Below are 24,972 nucleotides of genomic sequence, written 5' to 3'. Positions count from 1 at the left end.
AAAAGAGTGTGGGTACTAGACTGTCCTGCCTGCAGTCCAGACCTGTCTCCCATTGAAAATGTATGGCGCATTATGAAGCGTAAAATACGACAACGGAGACGCCGGACTGTTGAACAGCTGAAGCTATTCATCAAGCAAGAATGGGAAAGAATTCTGTCTACAAAGCTTCAACAATTAGTGTCCTCAGTTCCCACGCATTTTCTGAATGTTGTTAAAAGAACACAGTGGCAAACAGGACCCGGTTCCAGCTTTTTTGGCACATGTTGCAGCCATAAAATTATTAAGATTATTTGGGGAATTTTTTTTTAATGAGTTTGAGCATTAAATAGCTTGTCTTTGGAGCATATTCAATTAAACATGATTTGCAAAATCATTGAATTCAGTTTTATTTATGTTTAACACAACGTCCCAACTTCATTGGAATTGTGTTTGTAATGATGGGGTTTTTCTTATTATTGGTAACTTAAATGTGTCCAGGTGAGCAACGTAAACAAAATAAAAAACACTGGCAGAAAAAAACTGAAAAAAAAACTAAGCTTGCCGAATGACGTGTCATTGTTTTTATGACGAGATTAACGCTACGCAGCAACTGCAAGGTTTCCTCTTAGATCACAGGCTCGAAGGAGCAACAGGTGTTGCAGAGGACACGCCAGCTCTGAAAGATACTATGAGAAATGAATGGCACTAATAAAAAGGCAACCTTCGAGAGCGAGCGAGAGGCAGGCAGGTGGGTGGACGGCTGAGAGACATATTGTAGCTCTTTCAAGTCCCGCTCTCATCTGTTCAACTTAAGCCCCCCCCCCCCCCCTTCCACCTACCATTAATGTGCCGACTTTCCCTCTGTGGGTCTGGCTCGTGCGCACTCCTCCTGTATATATTTATCTCGCTCCTTTCCAGCGTAACTCACCCTCCTACATTCAGTAGCAGACGTGCCTCTGGGAAACACTGTATGCCTTTAAATCACGTTTATTGAGCTAAGGCCATGTGTGTGTGAGTGTTTTCTCATAGTGGCTGCCAACATTTCTGATGGGGCTTCCCTCACTCACATTCTCGCTCTCGCTCTCTCCCTCTCGCAGCCAGTCAGCTGATGTGGTTTGGCCGGCTGGCCTGCCTTCATTCCATCTTGCCGTTCCTAACAAAACCACTCACGGCTGGCTAACTGACTAACACTTGGACTTGCTGCTTGGCTGATACAAGGTATGTGGACATGGGCGCAGACTGGCATGCATTTTGTTTTTAAATACAACACGTTCCGTCTACATTAATGGGCATGTTCACAAGGATTTTTGGCAAGTATGATCTGCGAAAGAGTCCACTGAGCCAACTGCCTGAGACTGATTCTTATTATGTACAGTAGCTACTGACGCGCCACTCAAAGGATAAAACAGTTAGGGGTGGGCCGATACCAGGCCACATTTCATGGTATCGGTACTGGTATCGGCCCCCGCTCTTGTGGACATTTTTCGCCAGGAACTGTCAGAAAGACTGGGGGGGGGGGGGGGGGGACGACGACGAAAGTTTTGTTCCGTCTCGTTCGTTTCCTGTGTGTCTCCTTATGAGGCAACAATTGTTCATTTCATTACTTTCGGCAGCGCCATTTCTGAGAATAAGTAAGTACTCTTGTTGTGAGTAATATCACCTACATCTGTGGTTCATATATGCTTGTAGCTCATGTAACTTCGCCATGTTTTATTGCCTCGTTTACGTTTGCCGTGCGCTTAATTGCCTCGTTGACGTCCGAGCGGCGGTGCTAAAAAATAGAACGGTCGCTAATTATATAGCTCTTATACACACTCCAATATATTTGTAATGTTGCTTTTTCGTTTCTCTTTTGGTTTTATGTATACTAATTCCTGTATAGAACGGCCTTCCAAATTAAAAGCATGGATTTCAAAACAAGATATAATTAAACATCACACACTTAACAACTTAAGGAATTCTTAACATTGTAGATATTACCAAATTACTTGGAAGCCCTAATGTATTGAATTTAATTATTTGCAGTTCACTGTATTCCTTAAAAAAAGTTTATTTTGATTGGGACTTTTTTTTCTGGCCACTGGATTATTTGTTTCATCTTATTTATCGATTTTTTAAAATTCATTTTATTGTGTGCTCTATGCAAAATGACTTTTATGAACAAATTGAAGGAATATAAATGCCATTAATTTCATTCAATTTTAGTGAAATTTGCTATAGTTGGGATATATATGTCTTAAAAAAAATCTGTCATTGTTTTTTAGGAAATTTTGTGTATCATAAGTACTAATGGTATCTGCACTTTGTATTGGTGAGTACTTAAGATTTGAGTATCGTATCAGTCTAAAAAAAGTGGTATCGAACATCCCTAGTATGCATATGTGAGTTCTTGTCAAACAATGTCACACAACAACCATTAGGTTAAGCATAGGGCATTGGACTACATTCTGCAACTGACCATCCTATCTTTGCAAAACAACAACAACCAATAATTAAAAAAACAACCAGAAATCTTACAGCACTGTTAAAGGGTATGTATAGCACTTCTCGTTCATTCAATATCAAGTTACAGTATACTACAGTCATCTGAATTTGACCAGCTTAAAAAGGCAGCAGTGTGGAAATGACAGTTTGTTTTGTTAGTTGGTCATTCTTCAGCTCCAGTCCAACTATTATGTGCATTAGCAAGCGAGAGGGAACTATGTCACACCTAAACTCTAATAAAACACAGTATCAGTGATTACACAAGAACAATGAGTAATAGATTTATCGGCTATCTTCATGAAACATGAAAAGTCTTGCCAGGGTATTTTTGCACACAATTTTCAGATTTCCCTTGATTACACATACCAACATTCCTGTCTGGACAACTGATCCACAACAAAGATAACCCTCTGTTTGACTAGATGATGGTAAACTGGCCTGCTGGCTATCTGGATGAATGTTTGTTTTCTTGTGAATGACTGCGACCTTGTTGGGTGTGAGGAATTTATGAGCTGGCAAACTGCTGAGAGAGAGACAAATCTCAAGAATTAAGCGAGTAAAACTGAAAAGCGGGGAGCAGGAGGGAGGCGGAACGTAGAGAGTTTGGTTTGGCATGCACTGGAGGATGTAAAGGGAAGTTGCCTTCCAGGTGAAGAATCGGAGCATGCAAACCACACAACAGTGGAAAACTCCAACCAGCAAAAGAAAACTCATTGGAAGGAGTGGAAAGGATGAAAAGGGGGGAAAAAAAGTGACCAGTGTGTCTCACCTCATTGTTGATATCAAAAACACCTTCTTGGATCTTCTCATAAATCTCCTTGGCTGTGTTGATGAAAGCCTAAAATGGAGACAGAAGAGAAGAGATGTACTAAAGATTTATAGCTTGCCGATGCCAACAAGACGATGAAAGATATTTCAAGTTTCCACACCAAATGCAACCAAACTCAGGAAAAAGGAAAAGGGTAAAGTCCAACTGGGGTTTCCATAAGCATTTTAAAGCACACTGAGGGAGGGCAGAAGAAAATGAATCACAGATGCATTCAGAATGCTTTCACAACCCAGGAACTTGCAAACACAGCATTGTTTTCCTTCAATCATTATTTTTATCATCGTGAGAAACCAAAATTGAGACTAATTGCCAAGCCCTACATGAGGGAGTGAAGCAATTTGTAACACTGCTTATAAAGGTGTGTCAACTGCTGGTGACAGATTCAGACTTATGACACAAGACACTTGGCAGCATTGTACAGTATTTACAAGAAGTGGCGCAGGTAGGCAGGTAGGCACGCACGCACACACACACACACTTCACATCCACGTACATGCAATAATTTCTTTCTTTTTTAATGCAGGTTGCTAAAACAGTGAATTACCAACTGAAACATTCAAATGTAATATTGTAAAGGTTCCAGCTGAAAAGCTTGTAATGCGGCCTTTTAAGGAGGACATTTGAAAGTAATTTCGCCTTGTACCTGTTAGTCTGTGTTCCCGTTTGGGCCCAGTCGACCTACAGCATTTAACAAGAGTACACGCATACACACAATCTTGTCCTGTGGCGTAGATTTTGTTGAACTGATTTTTACTTCTTGATTTGTTTCAAAGCGGTCAGGAATAACAATAGTAAATTTGAACCTTGTTCATTGCTTACGATCACAAATCCTTTTGTGTGACCAACATTGAAACCAATGCCAATAAACAGACTCCATGATTGCTCCGGTAAATGGAACGATAGTCGATTAGTTGCCAACTTTGAAGATTGAGTGGTTGTGAGAATAATAGGTGGGTCGGCGAACAGTATGGTTTGGGATAACATTGGACTGCTACTGGTTATTTTAAAGAAAGTATTTGTTTTTGTGCATGGCAACTGGAATCTAAACTTTACTTGCTATTTTTGAGTCTATTCTCTTTCGGTATTGTAAAGGTGAAGCTAAAATCTTAATCAGATCCATAAATAGTGGGACGTCAACAAAATTATTTTTATGGTTCTAACACCACCTGCGCTTCACCTGAAGACATTCAGCTTTAGTTTAATCTATTTACTTAATATGACTACTGACAAAAGCAGCAGGATGAATGCTGAATGGATTTTGAATTTTTTGGGCAATATTATCGGCTCAAATTAGCCAGGAGGGCGCTTCAAAATTCAGATGGACATTAACCTGAAACATACTTTGGAAACAATAAATTTTTTTAAGGGATATTTGACTCTTTCGGCTATTTTCAGCATTGAAAAGTTCATATTTTGTCCAGAATTAATTTGATAACTTAATTATGTTTCATATACAATTCATACTTTAAAAAACTAATTAATCAACTTGCTGTTGACTGAAGATGACATCACCTGCGCTGACCAATCATGGCTCACCAGTTTTCTGGGTTTGGTCAGTAAACTGCACCATGATTGCTCATTACCTTACTTCCTCAGCACAGGTGATGTCATTGTCAGTCGGCAGCAAGTGCAAAATTCTTTTTTTTTTTTAAGGTACCAATTGTACATGAAAAATGATGAAATTATCACATAAATTAGACAAAATGGTAACTTTTTACTACTGAAAATGGCTCAACGGGTCAAGTATCTCTTTAAGGCAAAGAAGTAGAATGTTATGAAATGGCACGAGATGCGCACATCAACAGATTTTGTTGGTCTGTCATTTGTCATTCGCCAACTGCCAGGACACCTGTCCGTCATCGTGAATACCACAATATTTTCCACTAAGCAGTGGCTTTAGAGTCATAGGAATAATATATCATATTGTGAACTTCTATCTGGCACCCTGTAAAAATAGACCAAGGTGCCCATGGGGTGCTCTCTAGTGCACTCCTGTTCACTTTTGTCCTCTTTTCTTATTTCGACTCCCCTGACTTTAATTCAGAGGTGTTGTGAAGATGGGCTGGTTGAAGAGAAGAGAGGTGAGGAAGCAAAGCATATTTGACGAGGATGTAGTGAAAGATGAGAGGACTCGACAATGTCAAAAAGGAGGAGCAGAAGTGAAGAGGCAAATGGAAGGATGATAGGGAAGAGGAAAATGGACAAAGATGAGGAGAGGATGCTTACAGAAATGTCTCCTTCCATCAACCCAGTGTCCACCCACAGTGTGATGGCAAACCCTCGACACCGATTGGCTGTTCGGTGTTGGGCGGAGGAGGCGGGGTGAAGGCTATGAATATGTATGAACTTTAACTGGCTGATATACTGCTGGAGAAAGAGGTTGATGGCAACAAGGGAGAAAGGGGGAGGAGGAGAAGACCAAGACATGAATGGTGGGAAGGACAGAGAGGGGGAGGGGGAGCTTGATGACGGGGAAGGGAGAAAAAAAAGGGTAGCTTGAGGAAGCAAGGGGGAGGGGGATAAAGAGGAAATGATGGACGTCGGTGGATGAGGAGGGATGGAGCGAGTGCAGATGAAGGGAGCCGAGAAGAGGAGCGGTATCAGGAGGATTCAGAGGACACTAATGAGACAAATTAATCATACCACACACACAAGCACACATGCACACCCTCCTTCTCACTTTAACCCCTGAGAGCTCTACTCGACAGCGCGCGTATGGGTGTGTATGTGGGACAGGAGAGAGAATAGGGTGAAAGGGGGGAGAAAAAAAAATCTATGTAAACACACACACACACAAGCCTGGGGCTGGCATGCTATGGGGTGTAGGATGGGATTATTTATGTGATTGGATAAGTGAGAAAAGGGTCCCAGCAGACAATACTGTGTATTCGTTACACACAACACCAGAGGTGTGTCTACAAGGCAGAGCGGAGCGCTAACTGTGTGCCATCATGCTGGCGTGATTCTGGACAGGATAGCTCCTGACCTTGATATTTTAAGTCAGTGTAAATCATTTTGAATTCTGGGGGATGATTGTGAAAAATGTAACTATTTTTGCCATTAAGGAGAACCGGTTCAGATCATGGATGGATGAATAAAGAGTTCACATGTAACTGACCAAAAATAATCTACCTTGTAAATACAGGTATACTAGTGCATGTGATGGGAAAGAAAGGTGTCACAGTTAAGCTAAAAAAAAAAAAAGGGGGGTGGCGGCAAAAAAGTGTCAAGGACCACAAAACCCTGAATCTTTGACCTATGCTACATCAGCCATCTTGTGTTTATATTAAAATACTTGTTTTGACATAAAACACACACACAAGAAAGGACATAATACAGTACAGTATGTTTTTTTTTTTAATGCCTTTAAAGGTTACGCCAAGTCAAAAATGTCCTTTACACTAACTTGTTCTATGCACCATCACTAGTCTAAACACGGCATTCTGGTTAATATTGCCATTTTGGAATAAGAATTAAGCATCAAAATACACCCGTTTTTATCCATCTAAAGGCCGCGGACATTTTGCTACTTGCTGTCAACAGAAAATGACATCACATTGGTTAAGAGTTCAGCAAGTCCCAAAATGGCCACCCCTTTTGTTGGATAAAAACAGGTGGATTTTTCAGTTTAATTAATGTTCCTTATACGTAATATTAATTAGAATGCCATGTTTAGACGAGTGGGAGAATTTTTTTTTACCTGACTTCCCCTTTAACCCATTAATGCCTAAAGCGCCTGCCAAAACATGCCTCTGAAACCTACAGGTGACTATGGAATCCTCCCCAAAAATCTAGTTTTCCTGAAAATTCTACAATATTGTCAATGCCTACTTAATAATTGATATCTCAGTCGCTGAAGCAGATAAACATAATTCCAAAAACATTTGAGAGCTTACACACAAACTTTTTTTATTTATTATTATAAACCTTCAATACTGCATAAAAAAATAAAAAATTTCAACAAACAACCGCATCTGTGTGTATATTTACCTTAAACACTGGTGCGCACTTGTAACAACCTCGGAAAATCAAGTGGTAGTTATTCGTCGTACATTTCGTTTCAAAGCCATTTAAATTGTTAACATCCTCATATGTCTTAACTATATGTCACTGTCAACTGGTACCACTTGTTCGAAGTACTCGGTGCACCACGCCGTCTATCACCATCATCTTTTTCATAACTCCTGCGAATGTGCGTCAGTCATGAATGCTCGAATAAAATTCCAGCAAATGCTACGAGACCCACATCATCCTCACGTGTATATTCTGATGCATTTCATCAATAATAGTCCATCAAAACAAAACAAAATGACGTATCCGCTTTCCTGACTTTAAAGGTAGAATGGCTCTAGTGGTAAAAACTTGGTCATGCGCTCCCGGCCAAAATGGGTTAAGACAGCTTGGGGCTGGGAGCTCTTCGGACAGCTTGCTGTAATATCGTACCATTAGTAGATTTTGTTGTTCAGAAATGGGCTATTCCTGCATTAGCAGCAATAATATGTAGTTAGCCTGATTTTAATCATATGTTTTCATTTCCATCGCACCCGTTTCAACTGAAAAGCATTGGATTTGGCTGTTTGTTTCAACTGCATTTGTGATGCTGAAACACAAACATTTTAAACCAGAGCTGAAAGTGAGTTGAAAACAATATCATTTCCACGCAAGTGCAGACATTGTTAATGGAAATGGAGGAAATGTCTGAGTATGTCACAAACAAAACAACAATAGCAAATCACGGGGCCAAACACTTGTTGAATTGAAACTATTAAAGAGATCTGTGAGGACAAGGATTTTTGACAGTGTTTACAACAACTCAGGAGTTGTGCAAACGTGCACATTTAATCAATTCAAGTAGCCCAAATACTCGGGCAGGGCATTAAGAACCTCACAATTTAATTAGAATTGAATTATTTTGGTTGAAATTTCAATTCAATTTTGATTCTGTAGGTTGTGATCTGATTCGATTTAATGTCGATTTAAAAGCTTTGATTTTGATTCAGTATTTAGTAAAATATACACATGCATGCAATAATACAAGTTGCTTTAGACAATCTGTACTACATTGAATTTGGCATCATAAACCAAATTGGGAAGTTGTGTCGTTTGCTTTCATGCCAGTGTATAACATGACATTAACAGTCTTTGTGAGGGTCTTTGTGTTGGAAAAAAAATTCAACAGCACACATTAACATGACTAATCTCTGTGAAACAGCAGATAATGTCACTGGGATTTTTTTTGAATGTTGTCCCATTGCATAGAACAGTTGTGTTTAAAACTTCTGAACACAGAAGATTTTTGATCTTTTAATAAGTTTAAGGGACATTTTCTTGCATGTGAACGTGTTTTATTACCTCCTCCACATTTGAGGCAGTCTTGGCTGAGGTCTCCATAAATATGAGGCCGTGTTCTCTGGCAAACGCTTCCCCTTCCTCTTTCTTTACCTCTCTCCGTGACTCCAGGTCACTGAAACGTACAAACATGCAATGGTGTCATAAGTCATTTTAAATGAGGAAGCAACCATGCAGTCAGTCAACAGTTGAGGCTCTCATTACACTTTTTTTTCCATTGGGGTGCACACGGTCTTCATCTAATCCCAAATATAAACTACATATTTCTTTTGATTTTTAGTCCACCCAACAACAACAAAGCGCCTCTGAGTATGACATGGAGCTACACAAGCGGGTGTATCTGAATACAGCATTTGGTCAGTGACAAGCTGAGCTTTGTTGCAACTTCCCTTTTTTAATGTAATGAGAAAGTTTATCAACCAAAGTACACACAACATTACTATTCTCTGCAATTACATTGACAAGCTCTCTTTTGACATACATCTATCTTACAAAACACATTACTCAACTTTAGGTGCAAATTGAGCCAATAGGGTTGTGAAAGAGTACTTTATTTAAAATTTCGATTTTTTTTTTCATCTTAAAATGTCTGCAATGTGGCTTAGTAGATAAGTTATCTAGATGACCTATATTTCCACTAGCGCTTTTTATAAGCAAATGCTCTCGTTACATAGGGTTAATGGCAAAATCCTTCAAACATGCACTCTATCTCTTACCAAAACAAAAACAAACCTCTTGTTGCCAATGAGCATAATGACCATATTGGAGTTGGAATGTTGGCGAGCATCCTCTAACCAGGTCGTCAAGTGGAAAAAGGTGTCCCTCCTGAAATAAAAAATGGAACATGACTTGATCAGAGCATGACACATTCAAAGCTACAGTACCAATCAAGAGATTTGTTAGAAAACCTTGGTATCCACAAACACATTTCTGGGAAGCAGGTGGATCGGAGCGCTGCTCCATCTCACCTGCTCCCAATTTTAATGCAGCACACACACACTTGGATATACACCGGGTGGGGTCACAACCACGGTGTAGGGGTAGATTTCGCCAGTCGGCGATCTGCGAACTCAGTAACAGGGTTAGTTTTCACTAGGCATGCTGGCGTGACGACCGGGACCTTCCCTGCCGGGCTTGGCGTCCGGGAGTGCCACCCGTCTAACCAGGTGCTCCCTTATCCCCTTCCGTCCCACCACGCGGCTGGAGTTTGGGTGGGCGCGGGTGCCCTTGATATTCAGATGCTCTGGCCCCTCTCTGGCACCGATTCCTGAGTACGGGGGGTCCCCGGGATTTGGGGGTCGGGTTTGAGATGCTGGCGGGGGTGGGTGGCAGCTTGTTGAGGGGGCGGATGGTGGTACGGGTGGCTGGGTTGTGGTGGGTGGCGGGTGTGGGTGCCTGGTGGGCCTGCCGTGCTCCGTTCTCCTGCGTTGGGTTTGGGGCGCGGGCCATGTTGAGGGGCGCTCCGGCCTCCTGGGTTTGCTCTCAGGCTGGTGGCCCCCGCGGGGCCCGGGGGTTGTGCCCTGGCGCTGCCGCGGCCTGGGGGCTCCCTGGGGGGTTGTGCTTGCCCTGTCCTGGCCGGGGTCAACGACTCCCTTCTTTGGTGGAGGTTTTCATGCATGCTAGATCCACCACACCAGCATCTACCGACATTCAAACACAATCTGCTTCTTCCTCTAGTCGCTGAATCAGTGGAGGCTGATGTCTGTGGATCTCACTCTGCTTCATCTTCATCATCTTCCTTTCTTCAGTCTTTCCTTTGGTCTCTTGAGGTCTCCCTAATTTGTTGGAATTTAGATGTTTCTGGGGTTGGTGAAAGATTCTGGTTTGTAACCCTGTGGGTAGTAGGTGGTGTCTGGTCGGTGCTGGATTTCACTTTTCTTTGATCCTTCCTCGGGTCTTCTGACAACTTCATGACTAGCGGGATTCTGAAGTCTTCGGTTTAGGTAAAGGATATAGGATTTTTAATAGGTTCAGGTGAATAAATGATCACAAATTCACATGCACGCACATATGCACACACACACACAAAAAAAAAAGAGAGAGCAATGATGATGACATGTTGAAACGGTAAGATTACCGAATGAACAATACTGAGCACTCTCTTAAAAAAACAACAACAACCTTGGTATTCCTTCCAGAATTCGAATATTCTAAAATTATCGTACAAAAATAAGCCACTGGTTGCAAATGAGATCTTCCACAATTCCACACACACACACACACAAAAAAATATATATATTTGATGTTGCAAAAATGAGTAAACAACATTCAAAGTAGCAAAACTAAATTTTTGTTAATATAAAAAATATAATTTACAAGAACTCAAACACTCAAATATTGTTCTTGTGGTCGCTGAGAGAAGGATTTTTAAAAAAGCTTCTTTTTTTTCCAAAAGGGATGTACTCAACTGTTTTTGCTGTTTTCTATAAAATACCTCACATTTCCCCAGTTCAACGTTAACAAATTCACCAATTTTGACTGAAATGTGAAAACAAACAAGCAGCATTTTTATGTAATGTTTATATCTATTTATATTTATTGTATTGTAGTGTTTCTTTAATTTAGAGAACAAACTGTTAATGACGACCATAAACACGGCAAAATGGTCCTTGCACTTTATTTTGTATTAACACACGTAATCATCAAGGGACTGGTTGCTACATATCGCTCGAAGAAGTGACACCTTTTTGGGGGAGTAATCCTCCTGGTTTCAGATGGCAAAGTCCAATCAAGAGAAAACTTTGACCCATTTTTTTTCTTTCGGACCAAAGGTCATGAAAAGGTCCTAAATGCTTATATAAAAAAAACTCTTGGGGACTATAAACATTTTCCTTCAATGTGACTTGATTGTGATTCTGTTTATACAGGACTGTGACATATTAAAAGGTGGTCCTGTGTGAATCACTTGTTTGGTTCTGCTGCCACTGCCGCTGTTCAGGGTTACTTGGCAACCCTGATATTTTACATTTATGAACCCTGTGAATACAGGACTTCCACAACAAATGTTAATCTTACGAGTGCAGACAGTTAACGGAGTCTGTGGCTTGCTCTTACCTTGTGATGTCGTAGACAAGCAGCGCTCCTGCTGCTCCTCTGTAGTAAGACCTGGTGATGGACCGGAACGACTCTTGACCAGCCTAGAGAGAAACATACATATGTTCACAAAGCGAAATTGAATTCTGAATAATAAAACTGGGTCAAGTGATGACAATACCTGATTGTTTGGTTTTACTTTAACTGTACTGATATGGTTGAATTCTGACCATTTTGTCCTAAAATAAACGGATGGGTTTTAGGTGATTTCGGTGTGTCGTGATAACCAACTAGCTTGTCCAGTCCTGATTCCCCAAGCAAACTCCAGCTCCAGGATTTTGGGAAGTTGTGGAGCAGACGGGACAGAGCAGTATCTGTAACTGGATACAATGGAGTCCTCTCTTGCTTGCTCCATCTATCTTTCACAATTTCTTTCTTTCTCTCAGAGCATGTGTTAAAACGTCCATTTATCCATTCATAAAAAATAAGAAAATTCCCATCAACTAGTATCGACATAACATTTTAAGAACAGGCCACCAGATCATCTTTTTCACTTACATTACACCCCTTCTTTTATTCCTGTTTCGATGTCTCACCTTCACCATCTGTTCCTTACATCCCTCATCGTTTCATTCTCTCCTTAACTACACCTTCTCCTTAACTACACCTCCATCGCTCCGCTCACCAGCAAGTGTTCTTACCAGTTACCACCCCCCGAGCCATGTCTATTCATGCCCTGTCTCCATCCAATGTACAGTGACAATGTTGCCTGTGTCTCATCTGGGCCACAGACGCAAACAAAACACACTCAGTGCCAGCAGCTGCAGTTGGGCACTGCGTAGAGCTCAGCTGTTAAACCCGACAGGCAGGCAGTGGTTGAATCACTCAACCAGTCATCCAACTTTGTCAGCCTGTCTGGCGGTGGATGAAGCAAGCACTCACCCACCGAGTCAGAGAACTAACGAGTCAACCTAAGCAAAAAGTCAGTTGGACAGCCGTCCAGGAAACACATTAAGCTCGTACTGCTCAACAAACTGACAAGTTAGTGGTGTTATATCATATCCAGATACAAACAACAGACTGCCAATCTTTTAAATCACAGAACACATGAACTACAGTTGACATGTTTCAACTCGTCTTTATGCGAGTCTGCAGCTGGCTGAGATGTGTCATCACAACTGACATCACTGCCTGTCTGCTCAACACCATCAGTTTTTTACAGGCCTGCAACATTTCTAATAGAGTTCTGGCGCACCCTGCTGGTCAGATTATGTGCATATTACACACTACACAGAAAAATTGAGGCACTCTATAAAAAAATCTGCATTTATAATAGCAGATCTTAGTTTTGATTAATACTCAAGTAATAACTCATTTCTATTTGGCCATTTTGGTAGCTAAATAAGTTAATTGTATAGCACTGTAAAGTTCAGTAATGGGTATATTCTTAATACCTAAGAATGTTTACAGTATTATTCATAATGACTTATTAATGTTCCATTAAAAGTGTAAGATGCAAATTCAACACTTAATTGAGTGTAGATATACTATTTACATAAATAGTAGACACTATCAAAAACACTCATTTTGTAATGTGCAAAACTATCATTTTAATTCATGCAAATCCAGACAACAGAATTAAAAACTATATACACTTTACCGTATCCCAGATCTGCAGTTTGATCTGTTTGCCATCTATTGTGATCATCCTTGCTCCAAACTCTACCCCTGCATTTAGGAGTAAGAGAAATGAGTTAGTCAATACATGAATAAATAAATAAATAACCACTAGATACACTGCCCACTGCGCTCCACAATTATTGGCTGGTTAAGATGTGTTCTTTAGCTTCTAATAAATTCTGTACTTTTAAATATGACCAAAATTAACTCATTCACTCCCAGCCATTTTCACTGAAGCAATCCTGTTCACTTCAAGCTGTTTTACTGGATTTGAACTGATTTTGCGAGGCCCACAGAGTATTGTGTTCTATTGCTATAAAAACATGGAACCTACCCAAAAGAAATATTAGAGTCTCTTCTTTCATTGGAAAAAAATAGTATATTTCTATCCATTTCCGTTTTACAGCAATTAGCATTAGAAAGCTAAGTTTCATCATTATTCAGAAATCTGTATAGAACTGTGGGTAAATTAGCTTTTTTTTCAACATGGCCAGGGTTGAGCTCCTTTGCTCGGCCACCTGCTGGCTGTTTTTGTAATAATTACCATTTCCTCAACCGTTCTCTGCAGTTGAGAGGCTGCATCAAAGCCTCTTGTATGCTCTAGCATAATTATTATTATTTTTTTTACTTATAAATACGCAACCAGTTCAGGGTGTACCCCGTCTACTGCCCAAAGCCAGCTGGGATAGGCTCCAGCGCCCCCCGCGACCCTTGTGAGGAAAATCGGTTAAGAAAATGGATGGATGGACATATAAATACGTCTTTGGGACACTTAAAACATTTTAAAAGAGGACAGATTTTTACTTTTTGGGGAGCAAATTAGTTAAGAAAAAAATTCAAGTGCATTTATCCAGTTGGGGGGGAAAGCCCACATTAAGAAATAATTATTTTACATCAGATCATTTGTGCCACAATTATTAGCAGCTGTGATGGTAATACTCTGTACAACCCTCTTTTGCCCAAAAAACTGCACCTATCTTATCCTATAATGTTTCCACAAGAAGGCATTATACAGAAAGAGGGCTCATCGAACAGCGACCAGGGTCATCTCCTCTGCTCTCTCCCCTTTAATTTATTCCCCAGGTTTTCAATAGGGTTGAGGTCTGGGGACCGACATGGCCGTGGGAGGAGCTTGATTTTGTGTCTGGTGAACCATTTCTACAAATTCCAGTATGAGTGTGCGCTTTTGCCATTAAAAATTGACTTCAAGGCTTTCAACACATCTTAACCAGAGGTGCCAATAATTATGGAGGCACTCTATTTTACGGACTTCTGTCCGTACAGTAGGTACGTAAAGTTTTCCTATCCCTTTAAAATTGTCACTCTTTGTTTCATTGCAGCCATTTGCTAAAATCGAAAAAGTTAATTTTATTTCTCAGTGATGTACATTCAGTACCCCACCTTAACAGAAAAAAGCAGAAATGTAATGTTGACATTTTCACCCCATCTTAACAGAAAAAAACAAGATATGTAATGTTGAAATTTGCGCAAATTTTTTTTTAAAGAAAAAAAGAAACCCTGAAAAATCACATTGTCATAAGTCTAGCTTTGTTCAATTAAACCAATTGGACTTGATTAGAAAAGGCACACACCTATCTACAGTATATACAGGGTTCTTGCAGGAATCATTAAGTTAAATGTTAGACCTTTTTTTTTTTCTTGACCTTAATGAGAATTCTTTTTAGACCAACTTAAAGTCATAGCAAGCTGGTGCTTTCCAGCTTTCACGTGTGACTCGAGGGCCTTCACGCCCAAAGTCCCCAACTTTATTTTTTTGGCATACTTTGCAACGAGCTGAGTGCCTATCGCCTGCTACCTTTACCAACCAGCTGGATAACTCGGTACTTTAAAACCAATACTTGTTAAACTGACATTTACTAATTTTACAGGAACACGTCCACACTCCCCATTCTGACTAACTGCATGAACTCGTGGAAATGAAAACTTGAAAGGTACGGTACGCGGTAGTGGACACACTGAGCCACATAATAATAATGCTACATTCACACCAAAAGTGAAGAGAGCGTTTCGCTGCCGGAGTGTATACAGGCGCTTCATTTGCGCACACCGAAGAGAGGGGCTTTGCTTTGCTTCACTTATCGCAGCCACTTCCACTACGGCAAAACTCCTTTCAGAAACAAAATGTTTCAACATTGCAATCAAGTGGCCGACACTGTGCTATAATGTTGTAGCTAATGCAGGGTTCTACGTTAAGCCATTTCGGGTGGTGGCCCTGCCAGAACCAGCACTGGCCGTGTATATCGCTAGCCTTGGGCCAATAGCTCACATCAGAATTTGGTCAATTTAAACATTTTCAAATCAACACTATTAATCGTCCCTACATGTGTGTATTTTTATTTTACAAATGATTCACCAATCTCGAGTGTTGAAAATCGCTTTCTTTCTTTGATGGTCCAACATTTTTTCCCCCCTATAGACAGTTCTCAGAATGGATGGAGCTGATATAATAATTTAAAACTTAGGCAAATTAAATTTTAGACCTCGGATGAAAATATGGGTGTTTTTTTAAAGACATTTAAGGCCTTAAATGGCAGTCCCTGAATTTTAGGCTTTTTAAGACTTTTAAAGATCCTGCAGGAACCCTGTATATAAGACCTTCCAGGTCACAGTGCATGTCAGAGCAAATGACAATCATGAGGTCAAAGGAACTGCCCACGGAGCTGAGAGACAGAATGGTGGCAAGGTTACAAAATCATTTCTGCAGAACTCAAGGTTCCTAAGAGCACCGTGGCCTTTATAAAACAGTTTTTCAGTTGCAGGGGCAGAACGACTGGTTGCAACTGAAGGAAAGATGAGTACGGCCAAAAACAGAATTATCCTGGAAAAAAAACTCTTCCAGAGTGCTCAGGACCTCAGACTGGGCTGAAAGATTCTCCCTTCCAACAAGACAATAACCTGAAGTACACTGCTAAAATAACAAAGGAATGGCTTCGGAAAACCTCTGTGACCATTCTTGACTGGCCCAGCCTGTGCCCTGGCCTAAACCAAATTAAGCATCTTTGGAGAGACCTGAAAATGGCTGTCCAGTGTCCACCAACATTCACCATCCAACCTAACGGAACTGGAGAAGATCTGCAAGGAATAATGCCAGAGGATCCCAAAATCCAGGTGTGAAAGACTTGTTACATCATTCCCCAGGTTGTACTAACTCAAAAGGGTGGAAGTGCCAATACTGAGCAAAGTGTCCGAATATTTATGACCATTTGGTATTTCAGTTTTTTTTATTAATAAATATGCAAACATTTCAGTGTTTTTTTTTGTCAAGATGGGATGCCAAGTGTGCATTACTGGAGGAATAAAATTAACTTTTTCGATTTTAGCAAATGGCTACAATGAAACAAAGAATGAAAAATGTAAAGGAGTCTGAATTATTTTCTTTCCCACTTTATGTGAAGTCGAAACTTGGTTGACAAACGCCCCTCCCATTTCACAAACAAACATTTAGATATGCTTTCTCTCACAATGTGCAAAGGTGTGATCTATGCGTTTCATACATGAAGTGTAACTGCTTTTAGGAAGCGAAGACATTTGACATAAAATTATAAAAGAAGTAAATGGTTGTTGTCTATTGTTCTAAAATAATGCTTTTATTCATTGAACTAATGTTCATGCTTTCATTTTGTTAAGTGTGGTAGTGAGTGCACCTGGATGTGACGCTATTGTTAGGCCCATTGAGAAGCCTTGCTGTGTTCACTGTCAACGTAGATGCTTTCTTTATTTCTGTTAAAAGCTCTGGAATAAATATTCCTGAAGGTTACACGGAATGGAATTGTATATGTTTTTATTTCAAAGTCTAAGATCAGCTAACTCTATAGTTTCTTCAAAATAGTGTTTTTCCCCTCACTTATCAAATTACATTCCAATACATTTTTAACGACCCCCCAAATAACATGCATAGGGCTGGAAAAAAATAAAAACAAAAACACTGGTCTGCATAAAAAAATGACAACAAGAATGACAAATATTTTCTAGATTAGTGTATCTCAGTAATAGTGAATAGCATCCATCAATTCCACTTTTCTTTACTGGAAATGTATGCTTTAAAAGGCAGACTGTCTTACCAATAGTGAGGTCGTGAACAGGTTGAAACCGCTTGTCTGTGAACTGTAGTAGTAGGCATGACTTTCCGACACCTGAAATGAGACATGTAAAGAGATCATCACCATCATCATAGGTTTTGAAAATTTTAGATCAGTAAAAAGATTAAATGTTCCACCTTATTGCCAAAAGGGTCAATGTTTGATTTATACACAATAATGAGAATCATAATCAATAAAACACTGCAAGAATACTAGCCAACTTTCTCAGTTGAATTCAAGAGGTTGAAATATTTGTCATCCTGCATTCATTCAAAATTGACCCATTTAACTGGTAATATTATGAACATAGTTTGCAAGCCACTTTGAAGTCCACTCTTGCTCTGAATTTCCTGATAGAAAGCTCGGCTGACTGATTGATTCCAGGAAACTGATTGTTGTTAACTAATCGCATCCTGAAGTAACTGAGACAAAAATGAAGCGCACTACTTGGCTGCAACACACAGTGGTTATGTTAAATCAGGCTCAATTAGATTGAATCTGAACAAGATCACAACTTCGGGCTACTGTACATCCATGCAAGTTTTTCTACAAGCAGTGGCTGACAAAACAGGGCGATTCTTTGTAGTGTTGTTCCCATACCGTTTTTTGGCCCCCGATACCGATTCCGATACCCAGCATTGATACTAAAGTTTTTTTTTTAACATGAAAAAGCTGCCCTGCCATTGGTTCAGAGCATTCAAGGGCCAATAGGGTGCGTTAGCTCGGCATGCAGTGAACATGTCACACATCAGTAAATGTCGTGCATTAGCAAAACACAAGATGCTGCATTCAAAATCCTATATTAGAGTCAGAATTAATGGTATCGGCATATTACTTTTTAGTACTCACCGATACCACTGTTTTAATGCAGTATCGGGGCCTCTGCCGATACCAGTATTGGTATCGGAACAACACACATTATTTGATATAGTTTTAAAAGAAGACATAAAAAAGTGTTGCTTTTATGTGAACATTTTGTTCTTTAAGGCTATATTGGTGTTGAAATTTATCACTGTGAATAATTCTGAGACAATTTTCTGTTTCTCAGATCCATACATATATGCCCCATTTACATGTGCAATTTTTTTTTATGCGTGTACATTTATTATAACTTATCATTTGTAAATATTCAATTCTGCTTGTGAATTGTTGAATGCACGTCTGTGGATCAGCAGGCACGGGCATTTATTTTTGGGACAAACATCACACAGTTTAAGATACAGACAAGTTCCAAGCATTCACATCACTGTGGACAGACAGGCCGTCCTTCCTCCGTCCGCTAAAATGCTGCTGTCCCGTTCAATGGGAACGACTCGGCTCCTGTTTTTTGTTTAAAAATTAGAAATTGAAAATGATTGATCTGCTCCAGCACGCCCGCGACCCTCGTGAGGATAAGGCAGCGGTTCAGATAATGGATGGATGATCTTGTATTATGCGTTTATGATCTAACAAATCGGGTTTATTGTTTAACAAGTCAGGAAAAAAAGTATTTGTTTCCTCTCAAGCTCGCTTTGCCTTCAAACTGGAAAACGTTTTTACTTAGCAGCTAGTACTTCTTCTATGTGGCAGCAGCAGAACAAGGAGAAGCAGAAGGACATCTTCTGGCTTCAAGGCAAAGCAAGCTCCAAGATCCGATTCCTACGTTATAAACCAATCACCAGCTAATGCTTTAACTGTTCCCTTCCCATCTGCATTCCTTTTTTGTGGCACACTGAATGAATAGCCAAACAGCACTTGTTGCAACGGGAGCACGTAGGGGAGGAGACTGGCTAAAGTAGTGAAAAAGGCTTTCAACCACCAGCCTGTTACATTTGGCATAAAATAACTGCATTTAATCAAAAAAGAATGTCACAGCAACTGTCAAACACGAAAAGTAATTTGATGCATCAGGGTTTCTACGTTAAGCCTTTTCGGGTGGTGGCCCTGCCAGAAACAGCACTGTACCAGTAATGTCGCTAGCCTTGCGCCGATACCCCATGTGAGAATTTGGTCAATTAAAAAAAAAAAATCACAAATTTATACTATTAAATATTTATCGGTCCCCACGTGTGTGCATTTTATTTTATTTATTTTTTATTATTTACCAATTTTGAGTGTTGAAAATTGCGTAAATAAAATATCTAGTAGCCGCAAAAAATCCCACACATGATATGTGGTTGTACAAGCTCTTTTCAAGAGAAGTGCAAATTACAAAGAATTATATTCAATACAGCAATGCTTCAAATAACATTTTGGAGTACAGGTGAATGTCCCTTTTTCCACATAAGCTATCATGGTGTGTCCGTCTGAACACTAGGTGGCACATTGGGTCACACACCCACATAATATTAAGACAGCCGAAGAAGAAAGGCACAAAGATCGGATGGATTGTAGCATAGTGTGCTAACTGCTCAGCTGTTAATAAAATGTATAAATACAAATACAAGATTAATTGCTGAGAATTGCTCATCAAACTCAATGTCTGGTACAAGCAAAGAGGCTTTTATCTGCCGTGATTGGAGCGCAACGAAACTCGATGCAACGCTAACCACCACACACCACGTTTTGAGGACAGATTCGAAACTTAAGTGAAAAAAATAACATGCTCTTATCTCAACCATTAATTAAGTATTAAGGCAATTCATTACAGACAGCAGCTGCTGTAAATAGAGGGTGTAAGGGTAAGTAAAATTGTGAATGGCTAGATAATAAGTTGGCCCTAAAAGTTTACAGTGGTGGTTCGTTCGGACCAGCATTAGCTAATCTAAGGTGGTCCAACAGACTCACGTGGTGGCCCCCCGGGCCTTCAGGCCACCGTTAATGTCGACCCCTGCTACTCATCATGGCTGACGTCAGCCTAGGGTTGGGAACCTCTGGGTACCTCACGATACTATACGATACGATACGCGATTCAAGGCTCACGATAACGATTATCTCATGATACCGCAATTATTGATATATTAGTCAGGTAATAAACCCACGATAAAACTAATCAAGACATAAATGTATGTTTTTTCATTGAAAAATGTTTTTCTTTTTGTACCATCACTGAAACAAAATATTCAAACTGGTGTCTTCTTCACAGTGAGTACTTAAGTGTATTTTTTTTTTAAACAAATACAAATGTCTTCTTAACAGAGACCACTTTCTGTGAACACATTTGTGTCTTTCTTAAACACTATTGTCATTCAACATGTCAGTCAGTTACATAGTGAATGGTTTCATTTTATAAACTGTGATGATTTTTTTGTGTAACATTGCAAAAGTAAATTAATAAAATTACTTAATTAAATCAATATTAATATTGCTCAGAAATTGTGTGCTTCAAAAAGTTGAACCATAAAATATGTTTTAAAATGTTACGTATGCAAAACTGAGTCAGTTGCTGGACAGATAATAAATGTCCTACACTAGGAAAAGTAAGCTCATGAGTCTTCTTCGCCTGAAGACTTCCATACATTTCCCCGCCACTCTTATGAGGCGCTCCCCCTAGCGGCCTGCCAAGTAATTGCTCAATAAGTAATGAACAAGCCGTTATAGTGGCTGTATATTAACTTCAAATATAGCGATACTTGCGTAGGCGTATTGATAATCTATTAGGAGACACAGTATTACGATTTATCGCGATATCGATATATTGTCACTCTCCAAGCTGTAACAGATTAATTTCTGGTTTTTGAGCATGTTCTTACGATGTAGCTGTTGCCTTATTCTGTTGTGGCCAGAGAATGTGACCGTGGCCACCAAGTAGCTCCACTCCTGAAGGTTACACTCCGGGCTTCAAGTTCATGTCAATTACAGGTTATTATTGCAATTAAAAAATATGTTTGTAATAGATCAAATTAATTAAAGACATACAGTGTTTTTCCAATAATTGATTATGATTTAGTGACTGGTCTGATTTGTAACAGAAAATAGGAAAAGAATGAGGTTGTTTTCCACAGTAAAAACTGATATATTTTTTCTCTCCAATTGTCTTATTTTAGGCGGCACGGTGGCTGACTGTTTAACACATCCGCCTCCCAGTGTAGAGAACGTGAGATTGAGTCCGGGCTTAGGCCTTCCTGGGTGGAGTTTGCATGTTCTCCCCGCGCTTGTGTGGGTTTTCTCCGGGTACTCCGGTTTCCTCCCACATTCCAAAGACATGCATGTAACCAGTTCAGGGCGTACCCCACCTACTGCCCGGAGCCAGCTGGGATAGGCTCCAGCGCCCCCTGCGACCCTTGTGAGGACAAGCATTTAAGAAAATGGATGGATGTTTGTTTTAACTTCCCACAAAGATAGTCAGTCTTCTTTTATGAAGGACTACAAAAATCTGATATTTATTTTTGAGAGGCTCGAATCAGAGGACTTGGACAACTTTAAGATAAACAATGGCTCTAATTGATCAATAAATTATCAAAATAGTTGATTAATTTTATGATATACTGGTGACTAATTGACACATTTTTACATCGCTACTTAAAATATCATACCAATAGCCAATAACGACAAAAGTCTACCTAAACTAACAGCTAAATTCACTCTTTTTTTTCTTAAGATAACTTCAAATGTAAAAGGAACTATGCCAGGTCCAGTTGTCTGACTTGTTTTAATAGCTGGCGGTATGTTTGATCTCGTACGTCTTTTAATTGACATTTCAGTAAAATTTAAGTTGTTTTATTTGAATAAGCTTGGTGTCTCCAAACATTAGGACAGGAGAAATAACGCTGCTTCCACAATGCAAATGAACTGTCTCGGTCCTCATGAGGGCAGGTAACTGTCCAGATGCAAACATGAATCATTGCTTAACCACGTAGTACACACTCACAGACGTCGACGAGAACAAGATCTCTATAGAAAGAAAATACAGTAACAGGCCCGAGACGCTAGTACGCAATCGCCGTAAATATAAAAGAATAATAACCGATGTACGCCATTTCATGGAATATTAGAGGCTTGGCTTTCCGAACTGGCCTCCTGCTGGCTCTTGTTTATTGGCACGTCAACGACGTTGATACTTCGAGCACATTATATTCCCAATGCCACGCATGGTTGTTTACTAATGTGATAGTCGCTTGCGTAATATTTGGTTAAACTCCAAACGCTGGCTAGACTGTTCACTGAGCTAGCTGGCTGCAGCTAACACCCCCACCCTGGACGCAATTAGACCAGAGGCCCGTATTGTTTCGGCGAATGTCAACAGCTACCACTATTTGGAGAAAAAAAAAACCTGACATAGTTTTACATCTCTTCGCTTGATGAACATGACTCCTTCTTAAAAACAATCTTGTGCTGCTGCGACAGCAGCGTAGGACGGGAACTGTCATCCCTCCTCTGCGTTTCTGCTTTTACCACGTCATTGGACATCCAACACTGCGGAAATGGATCGCTAGCGCCATGCTAACAGCTAGCTACATGCTAACATCTCGTCTCGCTTGTTGCAGCCTACCTGTGTCTCCGATGATGATGTATTTGAAGAGGTAAGCGTATGCCATGGCCCTCGATTTGCGCAGTCAGCTGTCCAGACTATCACACCTTCGTAAACCCGACCGTATACTGCGTGGAAAGGCTGCTTGTCAGCGTGTTAGCCTGTTTTTCTGTGTCGGCGCTGAAGAAGGAACAATAAACAGCCTGAGCCTCAACTCTACGTCATTAGGCCCGCCCTCGCCACGCTACACAATTTGTACTTCACGTGTCCTCGGAAACTACAGCTGTCTTGTGGTTTACTGTCCAGTATGCTGTACTGAAACTTTCGACAGCAACTCTTTGCAAATGAAGTACTACATCTTAGACAGAAACATATTTAATAATAATAATAATGCATCAGATTCTGGTTATGATAAATAGCATAGCTTTTAGTTCAATGTTCCTTAAAAATAAACTATAGCGTTCTACATTTTTGAAACAGTTAAGCCATCCAGCCATCCAGCCATCCAGCCATCCATTTTCCGAACCGCTTATCCTCACTTGAGTGAAACATAAAATCTTTGTCATTGCCAAAATTTCCAAAACGTTTGACCATGACCGGACAAATTAAATGATGCATTTAAATGAGCACCCTTCTTTTAAAAGTAATTATCACAACAATTAAACGCACTCACGTAAACATGAACAAATATTTAAATTGTTGCTTCATCTGAGGTGTAGTGACTAATCTTTGCCTGTAGAGAGGAGTAAAGTGTCATGTTTGAGAAGTGGAAAATTGGCATGGATATGGAAGTAAAGTCCACATAAACTCACGTGTATACTCCATAAACTAGAGGCAGTTGGAATAGACCTCTCTTTCCCCTCTGAGTCTCAATTATGTATTTATTTTGCCAAGACTGTTTGCCCACATTTGGGAACTGGGAACAGTTTGGAGAAGGTCATTTTCTATCCCAGAGCCTCAGTGCACAAAGGTCCATAAAGACATGCGTGGACTGAATTCGGTGTGGAAGAACTTGCATAGAATTTGGACCTCAAGCCCATCTTTCTTTCTCGCATTTGTACTTCCTGTAGCTGCAGTGCTCACGTGACCAACTAAGTCTGTTCTTTTTGGATGGATTAAAAAAAATAATTGGTAAGCAATCTTTATTCAATTTTCATTGTACATATATTTTTCTTTATATTCAATCAGCCATAATAAAATAATAATTGCAATAACATTCAGAAGTCTAAGTAATGAATGATGATGCATTTGAAACCTATCAATATATTGTTTATTAATATAATTTCATAATCCTATTTCCCTCAGTCAAAGATACATTTTCATCCGTGGTTTCAAAAGTGGGTCAGTCAGTTCAGTTCTATGGGTTTGAACCCTTTCGGTGTGGAGTTTGTAGTTTTTTTCTGTATTTGCATGGGTTTTCTCCATGTACTCTGAACGCCCCCCCCCCCCCAACACATTCTAAAAAATATGCATGTTGGGTTCATTGAAAACTCTAAAAGGTTGTTTATGCAGTACAACTGATGGCGACTAGTCCAGAGTGTGTGTACTTGCTCTAAGTCAGACCCTAATGAGGACAAACGGTATAGAAAATGAATGGATGGATGGTTTCTAAAATTATGTAACTCTGCTTCTGATCTCATGACTTGAGTAAAATCAGATGTATATCACAGACACAGAAAGTAGACTGACTGTCCTGCTTTCACATCCACAAGTTGGAAACAAGGGATTTCGCCTGCATTCCAAAGACAATTTCTTTATAAGGAATCTAGGGCAATTAACATCAGTGTCCTGGAGGATATGGAGTAAGAAAAGAAAAAAATATGGGGTTGGAGCCAATTACCTTTATGAAGTTGTCTTCTTTGATCCTAAAGTATAATAGCTCAATAAAGTTTCCTTGAAAACAGTTCTGACCATCACGAAGGCATCAGAGATAAACAACAACAATTTGGCCTCGTACTTTCTTTTGCCGACAGTTCTGTTTTCTCAGCCACCTCAGCCTTTTTGCTCAAGGGAGCGCCTTTCTATGGCCTCCAAAAGAAACACACCAGCATGACCTTCCTACCAGCTTCCAAACACTCACACACACACACGTAGCACAGAGAAACATAAGCAATATAAGAAAAACACAG

General features: G+C 40.0%; 1 protein-coding gene across 1 annotated transcript; it reads right to left on the bottom strand.

Moving 5' to 3' along the window:
- Positions 1-1,533: 1,533 nt before the first annotated feature.
- LOC147154999 (ras-related protein Rab-2A-like) lies at positions 1,534-23,078 on the bottom strand. Its single transcript, XM_086066727.1, has 7 exons — positions 22,865-23,078; positions 17,437-17,508; positions 13,335-13,402; positions 11,696-11,778; positions 9,374-9,466; positions 8,645-8,756; positions 1,534-3,301 (listed from the first exon to the last, which is right to left on the bottom strand). The coding sequence occupies exons 1-7, from the start codon at positions 22,908-22,910 to the stop codon at positions 3,005-3,007; spliced, it is 771 nt and encodes a 256-aa protein (XP_085922853.1). The 5' UTR covers positions 22,911-23,078; the 3' UTR covers positions 1,534-3,004.
- Positions 23,079-24,972: the final 1,894 nt, after the last annotated feature.

This window comes from Leptonotus elevatus, unplaced genomic scaffold (assembly GCF_054856555.1).
Source record: "Leptonotus elevatus isolate MCC_2025b unplaced genomic scaffold, RoL_Lele_1.0 HiC_scaffold_197, whole genome shotgun sequence".
Taxonomy (NCBI): domain Eukaryota; kingdom Metazoa; phylum Chordata; class Actinopteri; order Syngnathiformes; family Syngnathidae; genus Leptonotus; species Leptonotus elevatus.
Note: the sequence above shows the minus strand (reverse complement) of the source record. Positions and strands in the feature narration are given on the sequence as shown.

What these genes read in the sequence shown, in the direction of transcription:
- LOC147154999 (XM_086066727.1), bottom strand. Translation starts at nt 22,910, where the DNA reads ATGGCATACGCTTACCTCTTCAAATACATCATCATCGGAGACACAG. An exon ending in CATCATCATCGGAGACACAG is followed by an intron (nt 17,509 to 22,864) that starts GTAGGCTGCAAC and finishes GTCTCATTTCAG; the next exon opens with GTGTCGGAAAGTCATGCCTA. An exon ending in CTGCCTCAAATGTGGAGGAG is followed by an intron (nt 3,302 to 8,644) that starts GTAATAAAACAC and finishes TCTCCATTTTAG; the next exon opens with GCTTTCATCAACACAGCCAA.